Genomic DNA, 24,545 nt, shown 5'->3' on the forward strand with positions numbered 1-24,545 from the left:
TGGAAATTCTAGGGACCAAACCCTAGAAAGCATGTGCTCTTCCACTAAGCTACAGGAAGATTTCCTTCTGAGTCCTTTTTAAAGAAGCATATACCCCACCCTATTGCAAAAACAAACAACACCCCCCACCCAATAATCAAGTTGGCTTACAGAATAAAATGGAGCAAATAATATAGAAAACACACCCCAAAATCAGTTAAATAACAAATACAACAGTTCATAAATGCTGTGCTCAAAACACACCTTGGAGTCTTCTGGTTCCCCCATTCTGCCACCCCTACATGCTCCCATACATACAAAATCAGAAAATATGTACAAAAGTTTTCCCCACGAGTCTCCCCAAGCACATTCTGCCTAGGAGGATTTGATCAAGTGGAAACAGGATTCCAGCGATGAACCAGACGGCTCAAGAGTCCCAAAAAGGGCTGCAGGGGGAAGGCTACCTTGTTCTTCTTGCTGGTTGGAGCCGGGGGCTTGATCAGCTTCTGCAGGATGCGCAGACACATGAGAGTGATGTTCTCCACCACCACCGGCGTCTTGATGTTCACGGCCATCAGGAAGAGACTGAGAGCTGGAGGGGGAGAAGCAAAGACGTCACAGAAGGCAGCACCAAACAGCAAGGAAAGGATATAGACACATTCTTGAACACCCAGCAGCTATGGGGTAAACCATGGGTTGACAAACTAAGGCCTGGAGCCTGGATGCGGCCCATTTGCCTTCTCAATCCGGCCTGCGGATGGTCCAGGAATCAGAGCGTTTTTACATGAGTAGAATGTGTGCTTTTATTTAAAATGCATCTCTGGGTTATTTGTGGGGCATAGAAATTCCTTCATTTTTTCCCTTCAAAATATAGTCCGTCGTCCGCCCCAAGGTCTGAGGGACAGTGGACCGGCCCCCTGCTGAAAAAGTTTGCTGACCCCTGGGGTAAACTGTTAAAGCAAAAGCCTTCCCACGTATCCAGGCTGCTTCTCCTTGCCATTGCCCATCAAAAGGGGGAGACGAAGAATCTTGGAGGCATTGAGCGGCCTGGAGATGAGGACGGTCAGATCCAGGGCTCAGATATGCCACTGGATCACCTTCTCCTGTATCAAACTGCTCATCAGCTGCCCTTCATGATCTGCAGCCTTCCTCCAGGTGCCACTTACTGTCTGAAGTGTGGCAGGTGGCCACTGGAGAAACAGAGACTTTCCTGTGGTGGCTCCTTGCCTTTGGTGAAATGCCCGCCCAAAGCCTAGAGACCTTGCTGCTGTCATTCAGGCCCAGGCAAAAACTCTGCTCTTCCCCGAGGCTTTTAGGAATTAAATGTCAATAATACAGTGGTACCTTGGTTTAAGAACAGCTTATGTTTATGAACAACTTGGATTAAGAACCATGAAAACCCGGAAGTAGGTGTTTTGGTTTGTGAACTTCGCCTTGGAAGCAGAACATGTTTCGCTTCCTGTTGGGTGTGTTCCATTTGTAAATTGAGCCCCCCGCTGCTATGGGAAAGCACGCCTTGGTTTAAGAATGCTTTAGTTTAAGAACGGACTTCCGGAACGGATTAAGTTCTTAAACCAAGGTACCACTTGGTTTTGAACTCGCCTGTTGCTGTTTTATAGTTTGTTGTTTATAGTTTGTTACCCAAGTTTGTATGCGTTAGTCTTAATCATCGCCCTGATTTGTACTTCTAATTCTTAGTAGGCTGTCGTGGAAACAACACTAGGTTTGAAGGTACAGGATATAAACAATGAGCTGTATCCAGTATTAATCCTATTCAGAGCAGACCCCTAAATGGACATGGCTAACTTGCATCCATGAATTTCAATGGGTTTGCTCTAAGCAGGACTGACAATGAATGCAATCCCATGCGAAGATAACAAATGGTTCTTCTGTCCAGGTTAAGAACTCCAAGCAGCTGGATTTCTTCACACGGTGCGTAGTCAAACTGTGGAACTCCCTCCCACAAGAGGCATCGATGGCCATCAGCTTGGATGCCTTTAAAAGAGGACTGGACAAATTCATGGCTCTATTAATGGCTACTAGCCATGATGGCTAGTCGGAGGCAGGAACACTTCTGAATCCCAGTTACTGAAAACCACAGGAAGGGAGTGTTACTGTTGCTCTTGGGTCCTGATTTTGGGCTTCCCAGAAGAGGCACCCGATTGGCCACTGTGAGAAGAGGATGCCCTGTAAATAGGTCCCTGGCCTGATCCAATGGGTTCTTATGTCCTCATGACTCCACAGCAGTGGGGACTGTTTGTTAGGGTGGCCAGGAGATGCAAGACACCTCTTTTCTTAACCAGTCAACCCTCTTTCCAAACATGGAGTTGATCACCCTCGCCATTGTTATAAGAATTTTAAGGTATCAAATATAGAATAAATATTCATAAATGCACACATATCTAAATATATGAACCATGTGTCTGAAAGAGTATGGAAGAGCAATCCTGAAGCCATTTTGACTCTCCCAATGACCTCAAATATTCCTCTGGGAGGCAAATGGGGAAAGCCTTCCCATTGTCTTTTTGCTTGCAAATCCTGTCTTAAGGACGTATTTGTGTATGGATAGGGTGAGCCTGTGACCTGGAGTCAGGAACTAAAGTATTAACCATCACAAAAGAATGGCCAGACTGCCCAGGTAAAGCAATCAGTGACCATTATTGGGTATCCTAGCAGACAGGAGTTCTGCTGGAGACCGCTTCCTTCTGTGATGTATGCATGATGTTTTGGGGGTGGTCTTGGGCTACAGAATAGGCAATTTCAAAAATCTATATAAGGGCTTGTGCACCATTGTTCAGGGTTCTCTTCCCTCCCGCGTGTGATGAGTGGGGACCCTGTTGCAACAGTTCCTTGAGTAAAGATCAGGCTTACTAGCTGCTTTGCTTCTCAATATATTCTGGTTGGCCTCTGTTGTTTTCTCCTAACGAAAGGGAACCCACTTAAGGGAATACCCCATAGAACATCATTTATTGCGCATACTCCACATCTTGCTTGCCAAATGCAGAGACTCACCACAGCGCAGCCTCAGCTCCCAGCAGCTGTCTTCCTTGGAGATGGAGTCTGTCAGCAGCAGCATCTCATACTGAAGGCTGCTGGCCTGGAGATGGGGAAGAAGGAGTAAGGCAGGGCTGAGAGGCGGGCCAGACCAGAATATCGCTGCCCCGTCCCACTTTGGTTCTCTCCTCCCCCACAAAAGAAATTCGGCAGAACTTGAAAACAAGGATTGGAGCAAAGAGGAACCACAGAACTGTGGAGCTGGAAGGGACGCAAAAGATCGTCCAGTCCAACCCCCTGCAATGTAGGAATCACAGCTAAGAGATCTCGAGTTGCAACCGAGGACTACAGGAACATTTCTTAATGTGAGCGCAGGCGAGGTATACAAGAGTGCTGAGCTATTATTGGGCAGTAGATGCAGCTGGCTTTTAATCCCTGCTTGGCCCTGGAGCTCTTGTCAGCCTTGCCTACCCCGCAAGGTTGTTCTGAGGATAGTAAGAGGGCTGGGCTGTGTACATGTGCAACCCTAAGCTACTAAGGTTGTTACACCCATTGAAATACATGGGTCCAAGTTAGTCCTGTCCTTGAATTTCAACGGGCCAGCTCTGGAGAGGAGTGACATTGGATACAACCCTTCTTATAATAAATAATAATAATAAATTTTTATTTATACCCCACCCTTCTCGGTTCAAAAACCAGGCTCAGGGCGGCTAACAACAAATTTAAAACACTTAAAAACACTTAATTATAAAAGCAGCATAAAATACAGCATAAAAAAATGAATAACAATAAAATTCAAAAATCAATTAGATAATCATCAGGGCTAGCTGGCTGAATTGGTCCTACTTGGGCCAGCGAGGAGGCCAGGGGAGAATTAGCTGTGGGGTCTCAGAGCGGGTGATCTTCATAAAAGGGGAGGGGGAGGGAAGAGAAGGGAAATAAAAGATCAGGCTGAATTCAAATTAAAGGCAAGACGGAATAGCTCTGTCTTACAGGCCCGACGGAAGGAGGTTAAATCCTGAAGGGCCCTAGTCTCATGGGACAGAACATTCCACCAGGTCGGAGCCATCACTGAAAAGGCCCTGGCCCTGGTGGAGGATAGTCTGGCTTTCTTAGGGCCCGGGACCTCTAAACTATGGTTATTCATGGACCTTAAGGTCCTCTGCGGGGCATACCAAGAGAGGCAGTCCCGTAGATAGCAAGGAGCGGCAAGGTAAGAAAAGAAATGTTGCATTCAAGTTCACTGGAGGTTTTTAAACAGAGGTTGGATGGCCAACTGACAGGGATTCTTCAGCTGCGATTCCTGCATTGCAGAGCAGGGGGTTGGATTCAGTGACCCCTGAAAGTCCTTCCAACTCTACAATTCTATGATAACCAATTTGGATGCAGCCAGGGAGGGACGGAAGGCAGGTCAAATACCCAAAGCCCTAACCCCCTCCTCACCAGGTCAGGGTTCGCCCAATGACCCTTCAGAGCCGCAGACACCTTGCTGATGATGAGGTCGTTCATCTGCTGGGTGGCTTCCGGATTGTCCCTTGTTTTCAAGACGGGCACAGAATAAAAAGAAGAGACAGAGTTAAAAAGTTCCACACTGAGCCGACTCCCTCAACACGTCGTCAAGACCTCCCTGTACTGTCTGGGTCATGAAATAATAGTAATAATAATAATAATAATAATAAATAATAATAATAATAAATAATAATAATAATAATAATAATAAATTTTATTTATATCCCGCCCCCCCAGCCGAAGCCGGGCTCAGGGCGGCCAACAACAATAAAATAAGTTGTAGCAGGTCTGCTTAGCCTGCACTTCCAAGGTGGAATTCTAGTCTCGAATTCCTTGTTCAGGTCAGGCAGCTGGGAATGCTTTGGTGCTTGGACAGACTGCAGAGGGACCTTGCAAAGGGCCAAGGGTCAATAGGAGTTGTTGGTTTCCTCTTGTTTCCAGAGGAAAGGACACACCTAAGTAGCTGGCTGTGTACGCTAAAAAACCCACTTATTTTTACAGGCGCCTGTGTCAACGTTACATGTGTGTCTGTGTGCTTGTGTATATCCTGTGGTATCCAATGCTAGTTCACTAAAGGAAGTGTGTGGGGTTCACATCCGTAAGAAAAATTACCAAGGAATTACCAACGTTATGAAGAAAGGCATTTTTTTAGTTCCACTAACAACAGAACTGCCAAAATTAAGGAACATTACTAACTGGTCCACTCATTTCAGTGGACCTACTCTTGATCAGGACTTAGTTAGAGACAACCCATGAATCCTGCCTGATAAATTGGGGCACCTCTTTAACCATATGACTTTTAGAAGACATCTGAAGGCAGCCCTGTTTAGGGAAGTTTTTAATGTTTTATACTGTGTTTTTAATATTCTGTTGGGAGCCGCCCAGAGTGGCTGGAGAAACCAAGCCAGATGAGTGGGGTATAAATAATAAATATTACTTGATCAAAAAGTATTTTTTTTAAAAAAAAAGTTCACATAGGTTGAAGTGGGAGACCCAGTTGCATTAAAAAAAATCAATATGTTTTAAAAGCCCAAAGCTTTCCCCCCCCCCTTCAGGATATTCAGAAAGGCCACCAAAGCTCCTCTGTACCTGGTGAGGAGGCACATGAGCTGCCGGACTTCTTCCCGCATGGTGGCCGCGCCACGGCGCAGGTTGTAGTCGAAGAGCTCCCGGATGAGCCCCTGGGAGACGAGGATGTGGCGAATGGCAGCGTTGGTGGCCAGGGCGCGGAGCAGCGTGATGCAGTGTTCAGTGACGGCCGAGGCGCAGCCGTAGCACTTGGTGGAGGAAGTGTGGCCGCAGCCCAAGACGGAGAGCGCCCGGTACTGGCTGGCGGTAAAAGTGGGCTGCACGGCAGAGCAGGAGGACTTGCTGGCCGCTTCTCTCTGCTGGAGGTCGTACTCCAGGAGCTCCTTCCTGGAGGCAAAGACTTTCTGTGGGTGGACAAAGGAGGGTAATGTAAGAGGGAGGACAGCGGGGCCCGGCCCTTCTGCCTTTGTTGCTGATCAGGACCTGCAGGCAGGGTGGTAGACTGGCTAGATAGGCACCTATCTTTTCCTTTCCCCCTTTTATTTCGTAAAATTTCTACACCTCTAAATAGTTTACAAAAAAGAATAAAACAATGAAATCATCAGTAAAAAGGACTTAAAGGTAAAGGGACCGCTAACCATTAGGTCCAGTCATGACCGACTCGGGGGTTGCTGCGCTCATCTCGCTTTATTGGCCGAGGGAGCTGGCATACAGCTTTCCGGGTCATGTGGCCAGGGTCATGTGGCAAACCAGAGCAGCGCACGGAAACGCCGTTTACCTTCCCGCTGGAGCGTTACCTATTTATCTACTTACACTTTGATGTGCTTTCGAACTGCTAGGTTGGCAGGAGCAGGGACCGAGCAACTGGAGCTCACCCCGTTGCGGGGATTCGAACCGCCGACCTTCTGATCGGCAAGTCCTAGGCTCTGTGGTTTAACCCACAGCGCCACCCGCGTCCCGTTAAAAAGGGCTTACGAAGAGATAATTACAATCAACGATTAAGCTAGAAACCAGAGGAAAGCACATGCTTTAGGCATCTGGATAGACGTTTCCATAAACAAAGATATTTTTAGCAGACACTGAAAGGAGTACCATGAAGGAACCTGCCTGATATCAATAGGAAGGGAGTTCCAAAGTGCGGGTGCTGCCACATGGAAATATTGGTTTCTAACCATTGCGAATGGGTATGGTGTGGACCCTGTTAACAGTGCCAGTTCCGCAGATCAAAGTGGCTGAGTGGGAGAATACGGGCAAGCTTGAAGTTCAGACCTTTTCCCTAGCTAAGTCTGCCCCAAAATTATGCTTACGGAAGACTATGCTGCCGCCACAACAGGCCCCCTAGTGGCCACATTGAGCCACATCAGTTACTTGACAGAAAGAACACTGGATGCCAAGCTAGATAAGAAATGCAAGGTTTTGTTTTTGTTTTTAAAAAGCAACTCCAAAAAGACCACCTTTTATACAGGGGGGAAAACCTTCAGGAAGGGTCAACTATGAGCGGAAAAGGGGCAGATTGGGGAGCAGCATTCCCTTCCATGCTCAAAAAACCTTCACTTTGGAAACTCCAATTCTACGGGGGGGAAATTAGTGTTAAAAGCACTAATATGTGTCTAACCTCTAGTTCATTTTTTACTTGATTCAACAGTATTTATAGTCTTAGTAGTCTAAATGGTTCACATAAAAGCATACAAAAATTACCTATAAAAGCAAGTTACAGATAGGTAGCCGTGTTGGTCTGCCATAGTCAAAATAAAAAAAATCCTTTCAGTAGCACCTTTAAGACCAACTAAGTTAGTTCTTGGTATGAGCTTTCGTGTGCAAGCACACTTCTTCAGATACACTATAAGTTAGTGTATCTGAAGAAGTGTGCTTGCACACGAAAGTTCATACCAAGAACTAACTTAGTTGGTCTTAAAGGTGCTACTGGAAGGATTTTTTTTATTTTGACTATAAAAGCAAGTTAGCCTAAAAGAAATTCTGAAACAAAACTAAACAGTTAGAAAATGCACATTATAAAATAAAACGACACTCTAAAATACGTATCCAGTATACATGTCTGGGTAGGCTGGCTTATATAAGCAGACAGCAAAGCAGTACAGCAAAGGCGCTTTGTGTGGTTATCAATGGGCAGGGAGTTCCAACAGTGCAGGCGCTGTCACACCAAAGAACTGATTCCTTGCATGTGTAGAATGAATAGTGTACAAAAGTTATCAAAGTGCCACTTCTGCAGATCGTAGTGTGGCTGAGTGAGCACAGGCGGGGCTTGAGCAATCCTTCAAGGAAGGGAGTCCCAAACTTGGCAGTAAGACGGTCTCTGCCAGAATGGGCTGTGCCAAACTGGAAGACAGACCAGGTAACGGCACCTCACAGGAGAGGAGAGCCTATCTCGGGGGTGTGGTGCCTCTGTTTTCAATTGTGGTTTCCCAGGCACAGATTGACCTGACTCATATGCTGGCACTGCCAGCAGAAGGGGGTTATTTACCTGGATGATCTTGGAGAGCTCGTCGAAAGAGTTTTTGCAGTCTCCGCAATACTCCTGGGCCAGCTGCAGGATGTACCTGTTGACGCTGGCCGAGGTGGAGCTGATTCCTCCGCTCCCGCCGGCGTCATCCTGAAAATGCCACAAGAGGGAGGGATTTCAAAACCGGTCGCGATGGAGGAAGGAAACGGCAAAGGAATGGTGGGAGAAAGCAGCACTCCCACGACTGAACTGGCCAGGCAATGTTCCACAATCACACCCCTGCCATGCCTGTGCGCATTTAGAGATTTCCCCACAGAGCAATGGCAAATAAAAGCACTGGAAGGAGGGAAGGAGGGAGGGAGGGAGGGAGGGAGAGGGAGGGGGAGAGGGAGGGAGAGAGAGAGGGAGAGAGAGAGGGAAGATGAATACCTGTGGCTTTTCGGGCGCTGCCTCGTTCACTTTGCAGAGGAGGTTTTCCAGCTGCGGCCTGTGGCCCATGAGCTGGTGGTACACTCGGTCCGCCTTGTCCAGGAGGCTGTTGATGTTGGTTACGGCCTTCAAATCAAGACATGGGATTTATGTTATAATTTCTGACTAGGGTAGCTCAGAGGGCATGCATGCATGTGAGCGTCTGTGCGCCTGACCTTTTTCCTGTCCTCCTCATTCTCGATTGGATCCACTGCGCAGCAGGGCTTTGCATACAGCATGAAGTCAAAGCGAGCGTACTTGCAGAAGCCGCAGGCATTGCAGAGGAAGGGGTCCTTCTCGTCATAATTGATGGACCTGGGAAACAAGGGCAGAAAAGGCGAGTTGGCAGGGCTTTTGACGTGGCAGGAACTCAACCGCTGGTCCACGACAGGCTCACCTCCTCACCAGGTGAGGAGGGGCCCGTAAAGGGAGGATATTCAGGCAGGAGGGGCGCTGGTGCAGTTTTGGGTTGGGGAGAGAAAACTGTAGCTCAGTATCTGAGTGAAAGTGAGCTTCGCACACAGAAGACCTGCTTCTGAGCCCTGCATCGCATCCGAATCCCTGAGGAATTTTACACACCTGCACTTGTGGCACTGGTAGACATTCTCCCCGCAGTTCCCGCACACCCCGGGGTTGGCCGGGACGGAAGCACTGCACCGGGGGCACTGGAGGGTCTCTGTAGATGCCTGGTAGTTCTCATAGAAGTCTGCAAACTCAATCATCAAGTTGGAAGCCACGATGGGCAGCGGCAGGTCGATCTTGACCTCCGTCTGGCCTGGGGTGAGCTGGACCTTCTTAGCCTTATGCCAGCGGGCTGGCCTACAAAAGTGGGAGGAGGGAATAAAGCAAGTGAATGAGCAAGAGGGGGGCAAGAGGGGGGGAGAAGGAAGAGGAAAATCATTTAAAGCAGTGGTTCCCAAACTTTTCATTTGTTCACTGCCCCCCCCCCAGTTTCCATAAACTCGCCCTCAGTTCCCCCTGCCCTTCCCTATAAAAAAGTGTTAGTCATAAGAGTGGTTCACATGACCCAAAAAGGAAGGTAAGAGCACAATTACAGTGGTACCTCGGGTTACATATGCTTCAGGTTACATATGCTTCAGGTTACAGACTCCGCTAACCCAGAAATAGTACCTTGGGTTAAGAACTTTGCTTCAGGATAAGAACAGAAATCGTGCTCCGGCGGCAGTGGGAGGCCCCATTAGCTAAAGTGGTGCTTCAGGTTAAGAACAGTTTCAGGTTAAGAACGGACCTCTGGAACGAATTAAGTACTTAACCTGAGGTACCACTGTACTTAATTCGTTCTGGAGGTCTGTTCTTAACCTGAAGCACCACATTAGCTAATGGGGCTTCCCGCTGCTGCTGCACCGCCGGAGCACGATTTCTGTTCTCATCCTGAAGCAAAGTTCTTAACCCGAGGTACTATTTCTGGGTTAGCGGAGTCTGTAACCTGAAGCGTCTGTAACCCGAGGTACCACTGTAGTTGTACATTTATTCAAAACCCAATCAAAACTATTTAGCTTTGTTAATTCAACAAAATGGATTAACTTGATCCACGGATACCAGCTTTTCAAAGCCCGGTGGTCCTCTGCACATTCAGCGCCCCCCACCCCACCCCAGGTGATGTCACTACCTGCCCCCCAGGGAGCGCCACCACCCACTTTGGGAGCCACTGATTTAAAGGAAGGCAAGTAGGTTCAGCATCCTCCATCCCACGCCAAAGCTAAGTGCGGCGGCCTCCGTTGAAAATCTCCTTTAAAAGAGGATGAACTGAGGGACTGGGCTCTTTGGATTCGCTTCTTCTCCGCCTGTGTCAACATGATAGGGAGCCAGAGCCAGAGACTAAGCCATTATCCCCATCCACAGCAAGGCTGTTTAGGATTAAAGAGATGTTCATGCCTCATGGGACGGAACAAAATGTAACACTTAGTTCTATTTATACATAAATATATATACACCACCACCCTGGAATTTGAACATAGTCCTTTTTTTTATTGGCAAGGGTGCTCTTTTCGCAAGGGGTGGGGAGTGGGGGCAAGGAACGAGGAGGATTCCTTAGATGCCCGCTAATCCACATGGAAAGTCAAGAAGAATCTGCATCCTCTTCTCTTCGTGACATATGAAATACATGAAACTTAATTGCTGCCCACATATGGGCAATCACAACTCGGCTTTCTAACCCAGCTGGTCAACAAAATAACCTGTTGATTAACGGTCAGCACCTTTGGGGGCTCACTTGTTTCCTCCTTGCTCCCTTCCTCCCCCTTTTGTGCCATGTTTCTTAGACTGCATGCCTGAGGGCAGAGGGGCGTCTTTTATCTTTTCTTTTAAAATCATTCTGCAAGCCATTCTGGGAACTTGGGGGGGGGGGGATCCAGAAAGGAGTGGGGCAAAAGTCCTTTAAATAAATAAAAAATGAAATTACTTGTTTTTGAGCTCCACGATGGCCTGCACTGTCCGGTTGTTGTAATAGAGGTTGATAGTCCGGACCATCTTGGTGCGTTTCAGGTCCCCGATCTTCACGGTCACTTTGCTGATGGTGTGGCTGCCAATGAGCTTCACCACCTGCTGGGTGGTGGTATACCGAGTGTCCACTTTGATGGAAGAAAGTTTGATGTACTGCAGAATAGGAGGAGGAGGAAGAGAAGGAGAGAAGCAGAGAAGCATCACTTACCTATAAACAAATTGGAAAAAGCACCCTACGCTCCAGCCAGTTACACATTAACAGGAATGGATTATCTTATTTATTTTACTTATTCATCTCCAAAAGTATCTGTATACCGCTCTGTCACATAAAAACACACATCAAAGTGGTTTACAGCAATAAAAACGTAAGACAAAACTCAACAAAAACACAAGAAAGTTAAAAAGTGACATCAGGAAGCTATGGAACAAACTCCCTCAGTTAAATACCTGGGCGAACACTTTAGTGAAACCTTGTCTTGGAGGCAGCGAAAGTCAAAGCACAGAAAACCACAGGGGCATTGATGAAGTTCTGTTACAGTAAGGGAGGGCAGCTGATTGAACCTTCCCTAAAGGTTTTTGGCAGCAGTGAGATTAGTCAAAAGCTCTACTATGGCATTGAAATCTGGGACTCTGATTTGAACTATAATGAAGTGTTGGAAACGGTACAGAATACAGTCAAATCTCGTTCTGCGTCCACCTCCGCTTGTATCCACTTGGGCAAACGTCCGTTGCAAACCCAGTAGTACCCGAACGGGTTACATCTGGGTTCACCGCTCACGCATGCGCAGAAGCGTTAAATCGCGCTTCACACATGCGCAGATGCGGCGTTTTGACGTGCGTCATTTTCGGCTTGCGGATGGGCCTCCGGAACAGATCCCGTCCGCAAAATGAGGTTTGATTGTACTTCTTTTCAGAAGCTATACAGGTTGAAAAACAGACATCAACTAAACCCTTGTGGATTCCCTGCATAGGACAAATAGAATAGAAGAGTTTTCAGCAGGCGTTTAAGAGTTGAGACAGAAGGCGCCTGCTGAATTTCTATTAGCAGAGCGTTGGACAGGACTCAGTCAAGGGATTGGTTTCTTGTTGCTGTCAAATGAGCCTCACCAACTCAGGAAACAGCCTGGGACACTCCTGTAAATGATGTCAGTGACTGAGCTGGGATATGAGGGATCAAGTGAACCCTGAGGTAGCCTGGACCTAAGTTGTTCAGGCTTTGTAAATTAAACATGAACCCTGGTGCAGATAAAAAAAATATAAGAAGAAACATGCTCATCCCTTTTATTTCCATTTGTTTATTATGTGCTTTGTGCTATCAGTCAGTTTTGACTCTGTTATGCTGCACTCAAGTTTTGCAAAGCAGTTACTTCCATTTATCTTTCTGTATGTGATAAATAAAGAACATAAAGGGAAGTGCATAGAAGGAGACTGAGCAAAGCTGGGCAGAATCGACGCACCAATACCCTCAAGGCAGGACTGATGGTGAGGAGCAGCTACTTACACAGAATGGAACTTCTGGGTTGTTGCAAACAAGGCAGGGGTCGCTCTCCAAATAGTAGCCGTCAAATTCCACCAGACCAGACAGCGTGCTGGAAGGGGAGGGATAAGGACATCTGAGAAATTTGCCCAGGCAAAGGAGGAGCCCTACTGGACTGGGAAATGACCTGTCAAGCCAAACAGCCCTGTTTGGTGCAGTGGCCAATCAGATGCCTTCAGGAAGCCCTCGAGTAGTACGTGAAAGCAACAGTCCCACCCCCACTTCCTGTTTGTTCCAAGCATCTGGTATACGAAGGTACACTGCTCTTGATTCTGGCAGATCCACTGAGCTGGCTGACAGATAAGTCTTATCCCTTGATAGCCCTTTTTGAAAACCCCGAGCTGCACAAAGGACTCTTGTGCGAGGTGGGCCTTAAGCAGTGTGATGCGACAGGAAAACAAGCAGGTGGGTGGAGAACAAGACTGTTCTTCTGCAGGAAATGAAAATGGCTCAGTGACCAAGAAATAGCCCCTCCCCCCCCCCCCCAGTTCCAGCTGCCCTCCACTCCTGAGATGGGTTGCACCACAGCCCTGTACACATTAAGAAATATATGTATTTATTTTACACCAGAGACACTCACTTATAAATATTTGAGTTGGGGTGGTTGGTCAGGATGTGGTTTTGCATCCGTAGGATCTCAACAGCTTTTTGGGAATATTCCTTTAACTGAAAGAAAGGTTTAACAAACAGCTCACAAAGGGGATTCAGGAGTGAATACGAAGACCAAAACCAGAGTTGGTTACAGAGAGCTCCCAATTATCCACTCTCACTCTTTGCCATTTTTATATTTATTCTCCCGAGAATGATGACGATCCTTTGTACATACCACATATGCCTTTAAACATATAGGGGTCTGCATTCCAACCACACAAAAGTCAAGAGATTTACACACCCCTCTCCCCCCATCCTTGTAAGCAAGGAGCACCATCATTACAGTCCAAAGACACATTCCAGCCAGGCAATAGCACCCAGGGAGAGCAGGCGTCATCCAGAATGTGGCCTAGGCAGAGTCCTGAGGGCCAAATACGAGAGTCCTGGAAGGCTGCATTTAGCCCCCAGGCCTGAGGAGCCCCCTGCCCTACGGAGAGACAGGTTTCTGTTCTAAAGCCTGCCTGGTCAAGACAGAGGCTAGAACTGGGCTTTCCTTTCTTCAGAAGAAGAGAAGAAGAGTTTGGATTTGAAATCCCACTTTATCACTACCCTAAGGAGTCTCAAAGCGGCTAACATTCTCCTTTTCCTTCCTCCCCCCCCCCCAACAAACACTCTGTGAGGTGAGTGGGGCTGAGAGACTTCAGAGAAGTGTGACTAGCCCAAGGTCACCCAGCAGCTGCATGTGGAGGAGCGAGGAAGAGAACCCGGTTCACCAGATTACGAGTCTACCGCTCTTAACCATGACACCACGCTAGCTCCAGTCCTTCCTTTGCACACTGAGAAGCACCCCACCCACCCACCCACACAACAGATGCAGCGGCTGTTCTTTCACATCCTTGAGGAATAAAGGAGGAGGATGGTGTGAGAAAGCCCTTTTGGCCGTCCCAATGAGACACCCCTACCTTCTTCTCTGTCTGCTGCGTCTTCAGGGAAAAGTAGCCCAGAAGGTCCACAAACTGGGCAGCCTTCCGTCCGTAAGCCGGCAGCTCCGGCCAGATCGACCACATGAGATCTAGCAGCAGCTCCTGCTGGGACTTGTTTGAGTTTCTAAAGGGAAAGGGGGCGAGGAGGAGGGGGTTAACCAAGGGGCCCGCTCCCCACAGCGCACACGGCTGAAGATCTTATTCCCCCACCCTCTGGACACATCTCTCCTCCGGGCTGTTTATGCAGACCCATCCCTCCCTCTTGTGCCCTTCTTAGAAGCCCTTCAGCCATTTCAGACTGCTCATTCTCTACCTGGTCCAGTATTTTTAAAAATAAGCAAACAAATAGGTAAAGGCTGCCACCTGTCTTGAAGTCTAGAACAACCCCACCCGGGTGCCAAGATCCTTGGGTGAGCACCTTCTCAGTCTCGCCAGCATCAGAGCCATGGCTGGTGGAGACACGAGAGAGAGAATTTTTTCTGGGGCTGCTCCCATATTCTGGGAATCCCTCCCAACAGAGATCAGACAAGCTCCCTCCTCGTTATCATTCCTTCCTGCTCAGGGAGGCCTTTGGAAACTTAAGGTTCAGAAATTATGCTGATCACGGGGCTGCCGTCAGGGCAAAGTGCATTTCAACTGCATTCTGTTCTCAAAGTGGCCAGCAAGATGCCACAAAGGGAAACCCACAAGCAGGATACTGCGGTTTTAAACCAGTTTGCTTTTATTACTGCGTTGTTGTTTTTTATGTAAGCTGCCACTTTCACGACTCACCTGTAGATGTGGAGCGTCAGGCAGTGGGCCTGCCAGCGGACAGAGGACGAGTTGGACTCCAGCAGGAAGCAACGCAGGAACTGAATCAGGGTCTCCTTGTCAGCAAACTTATTCAGCTGGTTCACCAGGGCTGTGCACAGCTGGTCTTCCTGGCTGCCCGATGAACCCTCTCCTGGAAGATGGGGCAGAGGAATTAAAAAAAAGAAGGTAGAGATTGCTTAGGCAGGTGTATCGTTAGGCTGCAGTTCGGGGTGGGGGAGAGAATGTAGAGCACCTGCTGCTTTGCATCCAGGTAGGGATAGAAATGTCCCGTCTGAAACCTTGAGGTGCTGCTGCCAGTCTGTGTAGACAATATAGAGCTAAATGGACCAGTGTTCTTACTTGGTATTAGGTAGCTTCATGCATTCCTGTGGCCACAGCTCAGTGGCAGAGTACCTGCTTTGCATGCAGAAGATCCGAGGTTCAACCTCCAAAGTCATCTGCAGGCAGGGCTAGGAGAAAACCCTATTTGAAATCCTGGAGGGCTGCTGCCAGTCAGTGTAGAGTAGACAATACTAAGACTAGATGGGCCAACAGTTCAGGTCAGTAGAAGACAGCTTCCTATGTTCCTATGATTGTGTGTATAGCTCCTGGCAGCAGGTGACCAGTCCAGTTCCTCTGCTGCCCGCATATTCTAGTTGAATGAACAGACGAGGCTACCGGCTAACAAACATGGATCTATACTGAATGGAAGCTCCCTGTTCAGAAGGCAGGACTCCTCCAATTACACAATACCGGAGACAGAGGCTAGCTAGCAACACCCTGCCTTGTGCGCAAAAGCCACTGTTAGCGGAGACAGAGGACTGGGCAGATCAGTTGTTTGCCCTGACCCTGTTCTTGACTGGCAGTTCTAAAAGCATTAGTCCACCCTCCCCCCCACCCCCCATATCTGTAGGAATGTTACTGGTTGTTCCCAGAGCTGGCAAGGATCATTAGACAACAACGAGAAATTGAGCCTTTGGTGTCATTGTCACCATCTTCTGTACCAACATTTAACCCCTTGATGATAATTTAAAGATAATTTAAAGAGCCAGCATAGTGCAGTAGTTAGCGACCTTGGGAGACTCACAGTCTTTCAGCCTAAGCCGTGCCTAACAGTGTTGTTGTGAGGATAAAATCCTATGACTTCCTATGCCCTTTTAAAATGTGGTTGGGGGTGGGTGGGTTATTGGGTTGTTGTTTTTATTTTGATTATGTTATGTAGTTTTATATTCTGATTTTGTTCTGTGCACTGCCCTGAGACCACCGGGTATAGGGGGGTATCTAAATTCAATCAATAAAAATAATAAATTAATAAAATGCACAGGAACAGAACCATGTACATACACCACACCTGAGCTCCTTGGAGGAAAAATGGGATACAAATGGAAAAACGCAGGCAGGCAGGTAGGCAACTAAGAATCTATCTTTCCATAACAGATAGCTGGTTTCTGGTTTTAAGGTTTTCGTATAGTTTTTGTTGTACAGTTTTGTGAATAATTGTTGTGAACTGATATAATTGTTGTAAAAAACAACAACTGCTCTGATTTTTTTATGAATGAGCATATTAATTTTTTTATAAAGTTGGCAGCAGGCCTAAGGCCTTCCTCTGTCAGGGGACTGCCATCGGAACAGGGGAGGGAGGCAGGGAGGCGTTTGGGATACAGAAAGCCTCCGATGCTTCTGAGGAGCAGTTTCTCTTCCAGCGAGGGGAAAAGCCACACCTCCAATGGAGAAGAGAGGGAAGGGGCCAGCCAAGGTGGGAAAGGGCTCAAAGATGCTGTTAAGAGCCCCAGCGCCTCACCTAGCCTGGGCTGGCCAGGAGGAATGCATGCCACTTCCGTCGCCCAGCTTGCACAGAGGCGTGAAACACAAAGAGGGGAGGCAGAGATTTGGGGTGTCTAAGTTCTTAGAAGGTTCGTATAGTTAAAGCTGTGGTTTTCCCAGTAGTGATGTATGGAAGTGAGAGCTGGACCATAAAGAAGGCTGATTGCCGAAGAATTGATGCTTTTGAATTATGGTGTTGGAGGAGACTCTTGAGAGTCCCATGGACTGCAAGAAGATCAAACCTCTCCATTCTGAAGGAAATCAGCCCTGGAAGGACAGATCCTGAAGCTGAGGCTCCAATACTTTGGCCACCTCATGAGAAGAGAAGACTCCCTGGAAAAGACCCTGATGTCGGGAAAGATGGAGGGCACAAGGAGAAGGGGACAACAGAGGATGAGATGGTTGGACAGTGTTCTCAAAGCTACCAGCATGAGCTTGACCAAACTGTGGGAGGCAGTGGAAGACAGGAGTGCCTGGCGTGCTCTGGTTCATGGGGTCACGAAGAGTCAGACACGACAAAACGACTAAACAACAACAACAAAGTTCTTATGTTGGGGGGAAAGCCGGAAGAGGCTACTCCCGGATTCTGCAAGCGACTAAGACGGACATGAAACTTGTGTATCTGCACTGTAAATAGTTTGCAGAATAAAACCTGTAAAAAACAGGTCGGAGTCCTGCCTGGTTACTCACGAGCAACCACCGCACAGCATCTGGCAGTCTCCATCACACAACTCCTCTCACCCTCTCGGTCTTTCTCTTTCTCTTCCTTCTTGCTCTTCTTGGTGGAGGATTTGCTCTGCCCGGCTGGCTGCCCAGAGGTCCCGGAGCCCGCAGGCGTCGAGGTTGACGCACCGGATGATCCGGAGGAAGATGCCGCCGAGAGGACTTTGCTGCCGCACAGGGCACAGGAAAGGAGCTGCAGCAGGACGGGGGACACGCCCTCGTCGACCAGGAAGCTGACTTGCAGGAGGAAGTAGAGGACGGCTAGAGGAGGAAGAAAAAGGGACTGTCTCAACAAACAAGGCCTCTCGGCTTTCCCTATCAGAGCTCCCTTTTAAAAAGAAAACAGGCAGCAAAATCTAGCTGAATGGGCTCACGGGAGCTTTGAGTACCAACCCATTCACTTTCGCCGCAGAACAAGTTTCTAGACCTCATTGGCAAAGAGAACAAAAACTTGGGATAAGGGGGTGGCATATTCTTCAGACAGTAGATTTGTCTGTTGGGTGGCAAGCAGGCAGCAGAGATCATCGCCTCCTGCAAGACTAAGACCCTCTGCGATTCTCCCTGATACGTCTAAAACTAAAAACAAAGCCTACCCAGATATTTAGTGACGTGATTTTATTCTATTCTGTTGTTATTTTCAAAAGTCTTAACTTATTCTTACTGCTTACTGATAATCCAATTGTTTTATCTGTTTTGTAAACTGCTTCAGGTTTTGTTTTTGTTTTTTTACAATCAAGCACTGTATAAATTTTATGAAAGAATTTTTTTAAAAAATCTCAGCCTTACTTCCTCTTCAATCAATTCTCACTATTCAAAAGGGGAGGAATCCAGTTGATTAGATTGGTAGGTCTTTTCCAGCACTACCATCCTCATCCCCACCCCACAATTCCACCCAAATCGCCTTCTGCTACCCCACACCCTCACAGGAAACCAACTCACAGTCATCCTTGATGCAGAACTTCTGCCAGTTCACTGTCCGCTGGGTGGCGATTTCCGCACAGGCTTTCAAATGCTCCATCTAAAGCGGCACAGAAGGAAGCTCTTTTATGACAGCTGCACACCATAACCAGGGAGGGAGGGGGGTCTTCTGCTGTGTCTCTGCATGACTCACTGCTCTGGCTTTGCACCTCTGCTCTACTGGGCCTTTGCATTGATCCAAGCTCAAAAGGACATGCGCAGGCTTCCTTACCAAATTGATCAGTGTGTCGTACTGCAGAGCAGATCCCGAGCTGGCCGTGACCACGCTGGCCCTCAGGAAGATCCCTTGCTCCTCTAGCAGCTTCTTGATCCCCCGGACGTGGGAATCTAGTGTGTGCAGGTCGCGCAGCTGGCGGTACTTCTCCTTGGAGCCGCAGATGAAGAGCAGGAGCTTGCGGACCTGGCGCCTCACAAAGGGCGTCTGCTGGATCATCAGGTACTGGGGGGGGGGGGGGAGAGAAAAGGGTGCAGTGTTTCCGTAAGAAAACCTATATAGTTGAAAGTGCTGCAATTGCACAGGCACAAGGAGAAGAGTGAGGTTCTCAGGGCCCTTCTGTAATAACAGTAACAGCACCGTGCTGCCTGCTGATAAGACAGCAGAGAAGTCCAGCACCTGTAGAATTCATCGACCTCCCATCCAAGCATCTTACTGGGGAACACAGAGGACTAGAAACTTGCTTTCCAATGGAAGCAAACAGGCATCACCTAAAGCATCTTTACTCTCATTTGGCTAGATTATTATTACTATTACAGTCATACCTCGAGTTGAATGTACTTTGGGTTGGGCGCGTTCGAGTTGCGCTCCGCGGCCACTCGCACATGCGCAGACGCTCAAATGATGTCACACGCATGCGTGGAAGCGGTGAAACGCAACCCGCGCAGACACGCCGTCGCATCTTGCGTTCCGTTTGGGATGCGAATGGGGCTCCGGAACAGATCCCGTTCGCGTCCCGAGGTACCACTGTATTATTATTATTTTATCTGATAAATAACAACAAACTATTTATTTGTGTTTTTGTCTTGTGTTTTTATCCTGTGAACTGTCCGGAGATCTTTTGATGAAGGATGGTATATAAATTTAAAGAAGAAGAAGAAGAAGAAGAAGAAGAAGACACCATCTTTACGCCAAGAAACTTTTTTAAAACTACTTTTGAAGTTTTTACAATCAAGCAATGTATACATTTCATGAAATTAATATATATGAAATCAGGTGGTGTCCATGGTTCCCTTCTCTCCATTCATCATTATCGGCAGAGGTAGGTTAGAATGGCCCAAAGGGAGCTTGATGCCTGATTGGAGATCTGAATCCTGGTCTCTCAGGTTCTACTCAGACATTCTTAACCATCACAACGCAGGCTCTCTTACACAACCTGCTCTCACCAATCTACCCCACCGCACCTGCACCTGCACTTACTTCCTCACAGGAGGATCATGTTTAGTGAAGTCAAGCCCCGCTTTTAGCATATAAACACAGACCAGGCTTTCTCCAACCTGGTGGCACAACACTTGCCGGACTCCAACTCCCATCAGCTCCACTCAGAGCTATCATGATCAGAGAGGGCTGATCTGAGTTGTAGCTCAGCATCTTCTAGCGGAAATGCACTTGGTTTCTGAAACCCTTTTTGCACCTGTCTGCATTCCAGATCACCGGCTCAAACTGAAGGAATGGGTTTCCCAAACCCAAAACTGACTGTGCAGGCAGTTTGAAACGGGCACAAAAATCCCTATTTTTCCTTAGCTAAAATCCATTAACTTGAGCTCTGAGTCAATGTATAAACAAAAACCCGGCTGTATAAACAAGTGCTCAGAGCCCTCTCCTTTATCAGTTCGTGACGGCAAGGATGACCTTGGCTGTTTCAGTGGAGTAGGGATGACATGTCTAAGTCTTATCTTACGTCCTGAAACACAGACCTAGTCCGGGAACAGCACCAGAGTGTGTTCTTGGAGTTGGTGACCTCTTGCTCCAAGATAAGAGTAGGAACAGGAATACCCTTTTATGGTCAGAAGTACAGGAAGGAATACCCTTTTATGGTCAGAAGTACACCCTTTTATGGTTAAGAATACCAGAGCAGGAACATATGTGATGTCAACCTGCATGTATAGGCTGACGTGGTTGGATTCCTGGGGAAGGAGGGAGAGGGTGCCTGCAGGATATATATACTGCATGAAATTTATCATTTCTTTGGACTTGCTGTGGACTGACCACGCAAGTGCCTTTCTGCTGCAGAAATAAAGAACTCTTTCTCTGAACCACCCCTCGGTGTCATTTGACTTCCTTCCTCCTATCCGTGAGCCACGCAGACCCAATCGGTGAACTCTAATAAGGCTACAAAACATGACCTCTCTCAACATGAGGAGGACACGCCAGAGGAAGAGACAGCATCCTAAGGGTAGCTGAGAGGTGGTTCTCAGAAGGTGAACATTCAAGGCTGCTTCCTCCACCAAGGATTCAACCTCAGGCCTGCCATCTCCTGCCAACCTACCTCCGAGAGGAAGTAGAACCAGGAATGGTCGAAGACCGGTGGCGGGATGCGGGAGTTGGTGTCGGCGATCTTCTTGATTTGGTACGGCAACCGCAGCACCATCTCCGTCAAGAGTTGGGTGTAAGCTTCGAAGACGTCAGCGGCGTGGCCCTGAAAGGGAGAAACGTTCGGAACAGAAGTGAATTTATGAAGCTGCCACATGCCGCTTAGCATAGCTGTCAACCGTCCCTTATTTGGCGGGAAACTCCCTTATCCCAGTGTCGTGTCCCGCTGCTGTCCCTTATTGATGATGTCCCTTAAATTTCCCGGGTTTCAAAGGAAGCAGCTCCTCTCCCTCCCTCCCTGCCGGCCAGGGAGGAGGGAAGCTCCAACAGTGTTGTTTGGCTGCCCGCCCCCGCCCCTCTGGCCTCCTCTCACCAGCCTTGGCCCCCGGGAGCCCCTCCCCGCCGGGACCGAGGAGCCTTGAGAGGAGAGCGAGGGCAAACATAGAGAAACCAGTTCAGAGAGAGGAGGAGGAGGCGGAGGTGCAGGCAGGTGTTCCAAGGGCTAACCATAGAGGGGGAAAGCGGAGGAAAGACCGCAAGCGCTTCTCCCATAGATTTGTAGTGGTAGACTAGCATAGATGGTCTGATCTGTGGGTTTACTTCGGGCGCTATTTCCCCCCCCTCCTCCCGCCCCGCCTGATGGAACTGAGAGTTGCAGATGGAGCACGAGAGAAAAGATACAGAACTGCAGCAGCATCTTCGTAGCTTGGAATTTGTTTTGTGCGAAAAGTGGTGGCTGCTTGTAGTTATTTAATTGCAGTGTTTCATCAGCTGGTGTCTTGAGCAGCAACCTCTGGAAATGAAGGGCTAAAAACCGGCGCTGCTCTCCCAAATTATCTGGTCCCTTTTCACTTCGTATTTCAGCTGGTTGACTAAAATCCCTTATTTTGGCTGCTGATCCCTTATTTTCGAGGCTGCTGGCCCCTTATTTTCAAATCTGTAAGTTGACAGCTATGCGTTTAGTGTAATACTGTCTTCTCCAACCGACATGGGAAGTTGCCTTGTACCAAGCCAGACCATCTGCAGGGGGCATCTGCAGCTGCCCACGGACGGCAGGTTCTGGTGCCGGCACTGAAAGGTGACCTCTTGGATATGTAAGCACATTTTGATTTCTGGTTTTATGATGCACGCTGCTTTTGAACCCATTTCTGCTTCTAACTGTGAATCACGGAAGCGCTGTTAGTTTTGACGAAGCCCCTTGGTTGAATTTTGGTCCATTTGTGATGCACGTCCAAAAGCGACAACCAACTGAAAAAGCCTGGAAACTTTAATCAAAACCAAAAGCCAAGCACTGGTAAGAACATAGGAAGAGCCCTGCTGGTAAAGGTAAAAAAGGTAAAGGACCCCTGGATGGTTAAGTCCACTTGAAGGCGACTATGGGGTTGCGGCGCTCATCTCGCTTTCAGGCCGAGAAGGAGCTGGCGTTTGTCTACATACAGCTTTCCGGGTCATGTGGCCAGCATGACTAGACCGCTTCTGGCACAACAGGACACTGTGACCAAAACCAGAAAGCATGCAAATGCCGTTGACCTTCCTGCCGCAGTGGTACCTATTTATCTACTTGCATTGGCATGATTTTGAACTGCTAGGTTGGTAGGATGGAAGTGAGAGCTGGACCATAAAGAAGGCTGATCGCCAAAGAATTGATGCTTTTGAATTCTGGTGCTGGAGGAGACTCTTGAGAGTCCCATGGACTGCAAGAAGATCAAACGTATCCATTCTGAAGGAAATCAGCCCTGAGTGCTCACTGGAAGGACAGATCCTGAAGCTGAGACTCCAATACTTTGGCTTCCTCATGAGAAGAGAAGACTCCCTGGAAAAGACCCTGATGTTGGGAAAGATGGAGGGCACAAGGAGAAGGGGACGACAGAGGACAAGATGGCTGGATAGTGTTCTCGAAGCTACCAGTATGAGTTTGACTAAACTGCGGGAGACAGTGGAAGACAGAAGTGCCTGGCATGCTCTGGTCCATGGGGTCACGAAGAGTCGGACACGACTAAACAACAACAAGAAGAAGGTTGGTAGGAGCTGGGACAGAGCAATGGGAGCTCACCCCGTCGCAGGGATTCGAACCGCCGACCTTCTGATCGGCAAGCCCAAGAGGCCAATGGCTCATCTAGCCCAGCATCCTCTACTTGCAATAGCCAGCCAGTAGCCTGCTTGTGGGCTTGAGAAGCACAAGAGCTCTCGCCTGTGATTTTCAGCAACTGGCATGATGCCTCTGACAGTGGAGGTAAAATGTAGCCACTGTAGGTAGTAGCTGCAGGTAGCCTTGCCCTCCTTCGTGAACTCGCATAATCCTCTTTTAAAGCCATGCAGTTGGTGGTCATCACAAGCAGGACCCAAGCTCAAGAGCGCTCTCCCCTGCAGTAGTTTCCAGCAACTGTTACTCAGAAGCATTACTATTTCTGATGAGATTGGTGACTGGGGGTGGCCGCCAAGACCACATAACACCCATCTTGGAAGACCTACATTGGCTCCCAGTACGTTTCTGAGCACAAATCAAAGTGTTGGTGCTGACCTTTAAAGCCCTAAAAGGCCTCGGCTCAGTATCCCTGGAGGAGTGTCTCCACCCCCATCGTTCTGCCCAGACACTGAGGTCCAGCTCCGAGGGCCTTCTGGCGGTTCCTTCATTGCGAGAAGCAAAGCTACAAGGAACCAGGCAGAGGGCCTTCTCGGTAGTGGCGCCCGCCCTGTGGAACGCCCTCCCACCAGATGTCAAAGAGATAAACAACTACCTGACATTTAGACGACATCTGAAGGCAGCCCTGTTCAGGGAAGTTTTTAATGTGTGACATTTTAATGTATTTTTAATCTTTGTTGGAAGCCGCCCAGAGGGGCTGGGGAAACCCAGCCAGATGGGCAGGGTACAAATAATATATTATTATTATTATTATTATTATTATTATTATTATTGTGGAGGCAGAGCATAGATACTTTGCCTCCCATCACTGTCTTGCTTTCAAATAAACAATTGCTTTACATCCTTCACCTCTTGAGAAGAAGCAAAGGCAAATCTAGTCTCAAGACATCAAGTACCCAAGCTGGGAGCTGGTGGGGAGAGTACACAACTCTCCCTTCCCTATAATATTTTCGTCCGAATATGGGTAATGGAGAGAGATCTCTCAAGGCAGAACTAAGCTGTTAGCTGGAGGAAGCCACCCCTTCGTTTTACATCTGCTGCCCACCTCCGCGGATCAGAGTTCTAAACTGTGTTCAACGTGGCATCGCTGGGTAATCAAGAGAGCTGTTGCACGTTATATCCTCCTCAATCCTTAGCACAGCCTCTTTCTCTGGCTAATTTTTTTTTTTAAAAAGAAAAGAACACCTCTTGACTGACAAGAGTAATGTGAAAACAGCAGGTCCCCTTTGAGAGAACGGAAAGAAAAGGCAAGAGCTTAAAACTGCACCAACCATCACCACAGGCCTTCAGAATCCCAACAGCTTCTATTCTTCCAGCAAAGAGCACCCTAACGTTTAATGCGGCTTATTCCATTATACTTTGCCAGGGCAGGAAATAAAAACTAAAGCTCCACCACCAGGCGCTGAGTATAAAAGGAGGCACCACGGCGGCTGCAGTGGCCGAGGAACTAAGCCGGCAAATCCACGTCGTTCACAAGGGCTGCCGGGAGCCAGGAGGGGCCCTCGCCAGTCAGTTATTGGAAATAAGCCTCCCCCTTCCTTCAG

At 48.2% G+C, this 24,545-nt stretch overlaps 1 protein-coding gene across 5 annotated transcripts in view; it reads right to left on the reverse strand.

Annotated features, from left to right (window-relative positions):
• Positions 1–24,545, reverse strand: part of UBR4 (ubiquitin protein ligase E3 component n-recognin 4) — a 145,675-nt gene that overhangs the window by 39,683 nt on the left and 81,447 nt on the right. For all 5 annotated transcript variants that reach the window (XM_081017897.1, XM_081017895.1, XM_081017896.1 and 2 more), the window contains 17 exons: positions 20,815–20,964; positions 18,543–18,770; positions 18,293–18,371; positions 17,372–17,614; positions 14,786–14,957; positions 13,994–14,138; positions 13,021–13,106; positions 12,405–12,492; positions 10,863–11,056; positions 9,020–9,259; positions 8,617–8,755; positions 8,402–8,527; positions 7,994–8,122; positions 5,572–5,915; positions 4,417–4,507; positions 2,992–3,076; positions 444–571 (listed from right to left, as the gene is read on the reverse strand). In XM_081017897.1, coding sequence (XP_080874023.1) covers positions 444–571; positions 2,992–3,076; positions 4,417–4,507; positions 5,572–5,915; positions 7,994–8,122; positions 8,402–8,527; positions 8,617–8,755; positions 9,020–9,259; positions 10,863–11,056; positions 12,405–12,492; positions 13,021–13,106; positions 13,994–14,138; positions 14,786–14,957; positions 17,372–17,614; positions 18,293–18,371; positions 18,543–18,770; positions 20,815–20,964 — 2,667 coding nt within the window. The remainder of the gene's footprint in view (positions 1–443; positions 572–2,991; positions 3,077–4,416; positions 4,508–5,571; positions 5,916–7,993; positions 8,123–8,401; positions 8,528–8,616; positions 8,756–9,019; positions 9,260–10,862; positions 11,057–12,404; positions 12,493–13,020; positions 13,107–13,993; positions 14,139–14,785; positions 14,958–17,371; positions 17,615–18,292; positions 18,372–18,542; positions 18,771–20,814; positions 20,965–24,545) is intronic.

The sequence above is a fragment of the Podarcis pityusensis genome (genome assembly GCF_964106645.2).
Source record: "Podarcis pityusensis genome assembly, chromosome: 8".
NCBI classification, from domain to species: Eukaryota; Metazoa; Chordata; class Lepidosauria; order Squamata; family Lacertidae; genus Podarcis; species Podarcis pityusensis.